The sequence below is a fragment of the Solea senegalensis genome, linkage group LG8 (assembly GCF_019176455.1).
Source record: "Solea senegalensis isolate Sse05_10M linkage group LG8, IFAPA_SoseM_1, whole genome shotgun sequence".
NCBI lineage: Eukaryota > Metazoa > Chordata > Actinopteri > Pleuronectiformes > Soleidae > Solea > Solea senegalensis.
Genome location: NC_058028.1, coordinates 12356743 through 12364917, shown reverse-complemented (window position 1 = coordinate 12364917; position 8175 = coordinate 12356743). Strand labels below are relative to the sequence as shown.

The window sequence follows — 8175 nt, the reverse complement described above, 5'->3', positions numbered from 1 at the left end:
GTGGCTCAATAAAAAGGCTAGTTTCTAAGTCAAATAATGGAAGTATCCACAATGAAACTGTATACGGGGGCTAACACTTTCGTCCTCAACTGTTAAGACTCCCTATGCAAGATGTTTTCAAACCGCGAGTGCATGGAGTCATGTTGCCTGCCAGAAGACGACTCTGGCTCGGTCACCGGTAATATTATTAGCTTAAACTGCCTTGCAGCCATTTCTGTTAAGCTGCGCCCTGAGGATTTAGAGTCGATATAAAGTTTGTGGGACGGACTTGTCTCGGAGCGCACAGCGAACACTGCGGGATGAGTAACGAGTTCCCATTTCCTTATGAAAGGATTTTAAGCTATAGACTTGTATGAAGCACCGGAGGAATTTGCGCCGCGGGCCAAGGTGGGACGTTTCGTAAGCGTAAAGGGCGCGCGCGCTCCAGTCTCCATGCCACTGTCCACAAGTAATTCCACCGCTTTACGAGACGCACGGGCAGCAACGAAACGCAAAAGAACACGCACGCCGATCACCATCGCCATCACCAGACACGTGCTGTCGGATTTAGCTGGTGTGGCTCCAAGATTAATTGCGATCTAAAGCAGTGCATTTGCGCACAGGAGCGCCGTGTTGCGTTAACAAGTGCAGCTCCCAGTCTGTTTGTGTTTGCGCGCTGTACGGCCACTGACCGGGAGCACACGCGGTAAAATGAGGTTGGGAGGCATCGTTGTGTTCGTCGCTCTCTGCGCGCTCTCCGCTTATTATATTTACGAGCCCATTCCAGATGCGATAGAGGAGAAATGGTCACTGATGTTGATCTGCTGCGGCTTCAAAACGTTATCACATGTGGTAAGTAAAAGAAAAAAAGAAAGAAGGAAAGAAACGTTTGCAGACTGCCTTGACATAGGTCTTCACATAGGTGTATTGGAAACAAACTCTATATTATAATCTGTGTAATCTCGCAACATAAATCCAAAACGTGTGCAGGCTCTGGTTTCTCTTTGCTTTCTTAAACGAGTTCGGTGGCAGGTTAAAGGTTTACTGTATAGTGCTGATGTAGATATACATGCTGGTTTTACCAGATTATATCAGATGATAATCCACGCGTTGTATAGTCCTGCTCACCTGCTCTAATAATAGACCTTATTAAGGAAACTGCACGGATCTGTTTTTCATGTGGCGACTGTAGCATATTGCCTTGAAACTATAACATGATGACATTAGGTTTAAAATGCAGGTTGTTTGAACAATGCATTAATGGCAATGACAACAATGCAGTCTAACAGAACAAGACACGGGTACTATGCTGCACGGAGAGTGGAATCAATAACAAAATGTGGACATTAATACATTTAATCGGTATCAAGAAGTAAATTGTCTAAGAAATCTTTAATTATGCCAGTTGAAATGTTGACTCAAATGAATGCACATTCTTTTACATGACTGGTCACTTGATCACAATGCTTTAATCAGATCTTAGTCAACACAGACAGAGGACACTTGTAATAAAATGACAGATAAACCTGAGGTCAAAGCCCAGAGACCGTGATTCTTGGGATTATTAACTAGTAATGATATTCTCTGTTCTCTGTGCCGACTCGGCTTTACAGAGGCAGCCTAGAACAAGTAGAAGAAATACTGAAAAGGGGGGTTCAGTGGTTCAAACTCCCGATGGTTTGTGTGTAGACACCGTCTCTGAACCTGCTGGTTCAGTTCAAGGAATGATGCTGCACCGTATATATATGTCTACGTTTTCAAAACCAGCACCCAAAACGACCCATAGTTACGTTTCAGTTGGAGGACAGGTTGGGTGGCTGGGTTCAGAGAGGATCTGCTGTGCCCGTCTTTGATGGTCTTAGATTTACCACTGTCTGCAGTGTTTCACATTCGTGGGAAATGTGGAGCAAACTGGATTTTTCTGGATTGTGCGTTTGTCGTACACTAAAAAGTTGGTGTAGTAGTTAGCGAGGTTGCCTTGGCCAAAAGACCTGGGTTTGTGACCTGTGTCAGAAGGGCTTTTCTTCATGGAGTTTGCATGTTCTCCACGTGTGTGCATGGGTTTTCCTCCGGGTAAAAAACATGCAGAGGGTAACTGGACACTTTGACTGTGTGAATGTAAGAGTCACTGGTTGTCTTTGTGTGACCCTGTGATGCACTTGCGACCTGTCCAGGGTGTACCCCGTCTCTGTGTCAGCCAAGATTGGCACCAGTATCCCCACGACCCTCACATGGAGGTTAAAACAGCTCGCTCTTTCTGTATAGTATGAAAGAGCTATAGTATGAGTTTTTTATCAAAGTGATCATTTACATAAAATAAACTGTTGTTGTTTTGGTAGTAGTATTTGTTGTAGCAGTAACCCTCGTTGGATCCATTGCTGTTTGATTGTGTTACTTTTAACTGTCAATATATTCATAAGCCTTCTTCTTATTGTCTTCTTTTACTTTTTCTTTTTTCTTTTTTTTAATTCCAACTGTCATTATTAAAGCTGTAATAAACTCTTTCTCTTTCCAGGCATACCTCAGTGAATTTTTCGGGCTAAAGGACTTCATGGACGTACTGTTCATCGTTACTTATATGGAAAAGATAGTGCCCGTGTCTGACGAGAATGTCACGGTGACAGTGGAGAAGTTTGATGGAGTGGAGGTGTTGCTCTACCAGCCAAAGAAGCAGGGTGGCGATGCTGAGCTCAGGAGAGCTGTCATATACATTCACGGAGGCGGATGGTGCGTTGGCAGCTCCCGTAAGTTGAGGAGATGGATGAATGGGTAATACATACAGTACAGTCATCATGCTATTAACCGGAGGATGAATCACTGTTTGAGTGATGTTCCAAATGACTTCACAGACTCTTGACGACAGTTGTTTTGACAAGATCATAATTAATAAGTAGACTGTCAAACGGAAGCCACAAAGCTTTGTTGGTTTTCCTGAGGAGTTGACACACCATCTGCTGCAGCGATGGGGAGCTCAGAGGGCGGTTACCCCTGCTAATTCGAAACCATCAAGAAATGACGAGCAGTTTGACACAAAGCATGCTGCTCCTGCAATGTGTCGACTTGATGAACTACTACAGCAACGTGGACTTTGCCGAGGCGCAGCTTCAGACATGATTATCTCGGTTACTATCGCGTGATGTCAGTTATTGTGGTGATCGGAGCCAATTTTGGATCTCTGTTCTGATCTGTTTTCTCTGTCTATGCAGGCATGGCTTCATATGACGTCCTGACCAGAATGATGGTCACTGAGCTCGATGCAGTGATTCTTTCAATAGAGTAAGTATTTCATACCCTGCGACACAGCGAATTATACAAGTTACGGAAGATTGTCATGTGCTGCACAGGAGCCTCTTGTTGCCCATTTGCCATTTGCTTGCTTTGTCATTTCCGCGTCTCCGCTCATCAGATTTGCCAATCACAGTCGTCTCTCGCACTGATTGATGTTGATGCCAATCTTTCATGCTGAATGAAAAGCCCTCAGCAGCCTTCCTGTTGACACCAACCGCCCCATGATTGTGTGCCTATGTGCAGATAAAAATAACTGCCGAGAAAAACTGTAAACAGAAACCTGAAATGCAAGGGCAAATCTACCAAAGTCACATTTTATTTGTGTTACTCAAAAATATGCTTTATCTTCAACACTTTTCCCTTCCACAGTTTACTTTTGTCATGTGCTTGTCCACCCTTATTAGTCACAGGCAAAAAGGAAATGAACATGTTTTCATTGCCTCACTCGCTGTTGTTTCTGGCACATCTGGCTCAGTGCTGAACATTAACCTTGTCGTAACTCTCTCCATGTCCTCTGACTGACCACTCGCAGCTTTTTTACGTCAGCAGTCAAGAGTTAAGTCAAAGACCAGACCTCAGTTCTATAAGTCATACTTTCTTTCTTGTGCGCATGAAGTGGCTGTGTTTGTTAACACGCTCTAGTTGACAGTGTGCAGTAGAATGGATTAGTGTATGGACACAGTGTGCGTGGTGGAATTTTCTTATCTGTTCATCAAAAGCACGGTACGAGAAATTCCAGCACTTTCACAGTCTGAGTGACACACATTTGCTTATGCACTGACTCAAACGTTTGTAGAGATGGTTAACAGTTGGTAAGTAAACGTTTCATTAAAAGCACACAGAGCAACACGCTTTATTTAAGATGAGGAAGATACAGTGTATATTTGTCTGAAGAGATATAAAATAGAACTGGTCAAAGGATGTGTATTTACACCCAATTTGGATCAGTGGACGGTAGTTAGACAAGCAGTCGATTTGTGCATTTACCCTGATAAGCTGATTAAGCCTACCCAGAAACATGTGTAGTGCAATAATACTGAGAACTACCAAAGAGGATTAGGGCCAAATGTGTAAAAAAAATGTAAAACAGCCTGACCTCTGAGATTAAAGTCGTTTCCAAAAAAATTCATATGTGACCCTGATCCTCTGATTTGAACTGATTTGATGATTTAAACACGTTTGTTCTTCCAAACAAAGGCTAATCAGATTACACTGTTTGTCTTAGAGTGCTTTATATAATATGTGGTTTTTATTTTATGATGCATAATTACAGTTCTCTTGACTCTATAAACATATTTATTCTTCCTAGCTGAAAATGGTGTCTGTCACCATGCCAGAGTTCCTGTTTATTCATGTTTTAGCTTCAATCCGCACCATTCTATTTTTACAGGTACCGCCTCGCCCCTGCTCACCACTTCCCCATCCCATATGAGGACGTGTACCGCGTGACCAAATATTTCCTCCAGGAGGGGGTGCTGGCTCAGTACTCTGTGGACCCGGGGCGCGTTGCTGTGTCTGGGGACAGTGCTGGGGGGAACCTGGCAGCTGCAGTCTCTCAACAGGTTCTGAATTAGTGTTTAAACCCTATGTGGCGAGATGACGCGATGGTTGTTTGTTTCCCTGTGATGGAGTGGCCATCTGTCCAGGGTGTACCCCGCCTTTCGCCCTATGTCAGCTGGGATTGGCACCAGCGCCCGCTGCGACTCTCATGTGGATTATAAATCAGTTGAAGATGAATGAATGAATAGTATATATGTACATGTAATATTCAGGTACATGTGAGTAAACCTGAAGCACAACTCCTGCCACTGTATTTTAGTCCAGTGACTGTGTCAGACAGAGGAAGTACTGAACAAATAGTTTTAACTATCTGATTCTAATGATTCAGTTACACTGAAAACAACTGCTTTACAAGTCACTCGTTTGTTTTCGCGTTCCGTGTGTAAAGCGGCAGTTTCATGCAGCCGCGCAGTGATGACTACCCTGTTGAGCAGTTACTATTTTTGTAGTAGGCAAGACGGGTGGAGGCGAGCTGGGACCATAGTGGAAAAGGGCCATAAGCCTTGGCATATCAGGAGGTTTAGTTATCTGTATAGTTAATATCTTTGGAATTTCATTTTGAGAGTGTGATTTAATTCAAGGTTGTGTTGAAAGTTGCTGGTGCTGTCCAGCTTCAGTGTAGCTTTACACACAGTACGGACAGTTGAAATGACATTGGCTGTGTCCAAGACAGATACAGTAGCAGCATAAAGTTTTCACAATGTTTTTGCATCGCTCACATTTGCGCTCATGTCTGCAATGGCTGGAGTTACAGAGTCGAGGGGCTTGTTGAATTATTAATTGTTTAGGTATGTTCTGAATGATAACTGCCAAAATGATATATTACGGTTCATATGCATTTTTGGTTGACGACTTCAATATTAGTGGACAATGGTACCTCTGTATCAGCCGACTTATTTTTCTGTGAAAACCATGTCTGTACTTCTCTTGTGCTCAAAGACACATTTGCTATTCCTCACCACAGTTCCTGGAAGAGCCAGAAAAAGTGTCAGCTGACTAATTCTTCCTGTAAACAACCATGATCAGAGAACCTGACGACATCCTAGTTTATTTACTCAAAAGCATTCAGCTCGCATATCGTCTTTGAATACACTCTCTGTGTATTACACTCTCTGATCTCTCCCTGTCTCTCTTCACAGTTGCAGAAAGAGTCTGGACAGCAGATTCAACTGAAGGCCCAAGCACTCATCTACCCTGCACTGCAGGCTCTGGACCTTAACACTCCTTCATATCAGCAGAATCAGTACATTATGTCCATTCTGCCTCGCTCCCTCATGGTGCGTTTCTGGAGTCAGTACTTTAGTAGCAACAAGGCCCTTTTTAGGGCCATGATGGCAAACACCCACAACAACCTCGAGACCTCCGGCCTGCTAAAATTTGTCAACTGGAGTGCTTTTCTACCAGAAAAGTTCCATAAAAATTACAACTATAGTGCTCCTGCTGTGGTAGAGCTGGTTGGAGAGGAAGCAGTAGGGATGGACAGTCCATCTCAGTCTTTTGCTGACCCAAGGGCATCACCCCTGCTGGTTCCAGACTCAGCCTTACGATCTCTGCCTAAGGCCTACATTATAACATGTGAGTATGACGTTCTCCGAGATGACGGCATTATGTATGCCACGCGACTCCGTGCTGCTGGTGTTGAGGTGACACATGACCACTATGATGAAGGAGTTCATGGAGTGATTATGTTTAATATTTGGCCAGCTGACTTTCGGATTGCACATCGCATGACAGCCAAATATATCAATTGGCTCAAGGAAAACGTGTAAAAAACCTTTTATATTCATTCCAGTTATTGCACCAATGTGGTAACTGGGTTTTTTTTTCCCAGTTAGTGTTCAACTTTTTCTTTTTTTTCTTTTTTCTGTAAATATATGGATAAGTATGTTCACTTACATGTAGAATGTAGTGTATTATTCAACCAACCAAATGCCACTCAGATGCTGCAGTATCACTGAACCTGTGTTGTGTATGGCAATTTATTTATTTCATTTAGTTGACAAAGGAAGTCCTGCTACCTGATTTTACTCTCACTACATCATTTTAGCAATACCATTTGTAGTAAAGCATACTGCTTCAAAAATATGAAATTGAAGTATAAATCATCACAAAGCATTAAAAGTTAATGACATTGCGTCAAAAAAACACAACCACAAGGCAAGAGCTAACCCTCAACATATCTCATATGTGCTGCTATGGTAAATTATTTATATTGCAAAACATTTAGCATTTAGTTTGATTTCCTTCCAAATTTACAGGTAACACATTAACATAGATGTTGTCAGTTTGATTTGTGTGTTCAGCCACATTCCACACAGAGTATTGGTACTTACTGTGCACAAGTATAAGTACATGCTGTAACAACCTCCATACAGTCATCAAGTCATGCATTCACACATGTGATTGAGCTTTGCTGGATAATGGATATGATGCATGGATAAATAGAGTAATAATGTCCAAGAAGGACTTTGGGCAACATTTTCATGTTGAGCCTTGATCTTTACAGCGTATCACAAATCTCTGAAATTCAAGAGTCCCCCGTTATAAGATTTATAGCTCTGTGTGTATGTGTGTTCTTTGTGTGTGAGCTTAGCTTTTCATGTGTTCATACAAAGAAATACAGTCATTTGGGAGAATGAAGCATGTGGAATCATACATTTGTATATTAACAATAATGAATAGTTAGTCAACACTCTGTCCCTAATGCTCAAAAAGCACTTGCCTGTTAACTTTTGAACTTTTCTTTATATATATAGCTGATGTTCAGATGAATAATGTTAGATTGCTTTTGTTCACAAAGACCAAACAGAGGGAGTGATGCGAAACAGCCGTAAGTGTCAGCTTTGGGGCATGTCTTTGTTTGCCAGTGGGCTCTTTCATGTACGCATTTTTTGATGTGTTAAATGTTACTCGGCAATAAATCGACTCAACCTTTCACCAAATATTTATTTGTACATTTGTGTCTTTTGTGTTTAGTAACAGTAAAGTCCTACTAAAACGTTGTTCTATCTTCATGTTCTTTCTCCGTCAGATCTGTCTTCACGAAAAAGACCCCCCCACTAATAATAATACTAACTTGGTGAACTTGGTTTGCAACTGCAGCAATTGCCGATCCCACAAATTAAGCAGTCATTATTGACGTATTTTGGCTTTATTAGTGCCTGTTTAGCAACAAAAGGGCAAATCAAGCATCTTATGGCAAGCCCTTTAAACATTTAATAGCTAGACTGGATATGTATTACAGATATCTGAAATTGAATTCATCCTAGTCATGGTGAACATTGTGGATATCCACAATTACATTCTTCTTAGGACAAATGACGTCACTTTTGCCATTCATGTGTATTG

At 42.0% G+C, this 8175-nt stretch overlaps 1 protein-coding gene across 1 annotated transcript; it reads left to right on the top strand.

Moving 5' to 3' along the window:
• Positions 1–201: 201 nt before the first annotated feature.
• Positions 202–7771, top strand: aadac (arylacetamide deacetylase). The gene is made up of 5 exons (XM_044032943.1): positions 202–831; positions 2495–2723; positions 3186–3255; positions 4658–4829; positions 5967–7771. The coding sequence occupies exons 1-5, from the start codon at positions 691–693 to the stop codon at positions 6594–6596; spliced, it is 1242 nt and encodes a 413-aa protein (XP_043888878.1). The 5' UTR covers positions 202–690; the 3' UTR covers positions 6597–7771.
• Positions 7772–8175: the final 404 nt, after the last annotated feature.

Excerpts from the sequence above, each read along its gene's own strand:
- aadac (XM_044032943.1), top strand. The coding sequence starts at position 691 with ATGAGGTTGGGAGGCATCGTTGTGTTCGTCGCTCTCTGCGCGCTCTCC. Across the intron at positions 832-2,494 it reads TCAAAACGTTATCACATGTG|GCATACCTCAGTGAATTTTT; the intron begins GTAAGTAAAAGA and ends TTCTCTTTCCAG. Across the intron at positions 4,830-5,966 it reads CAGCTGCAGTCTCTCAACAG|TTGCAGAAAGAGTCTGGACA; the intron begins GTTCTGAATTAG and ends CTCTCTTCACAG.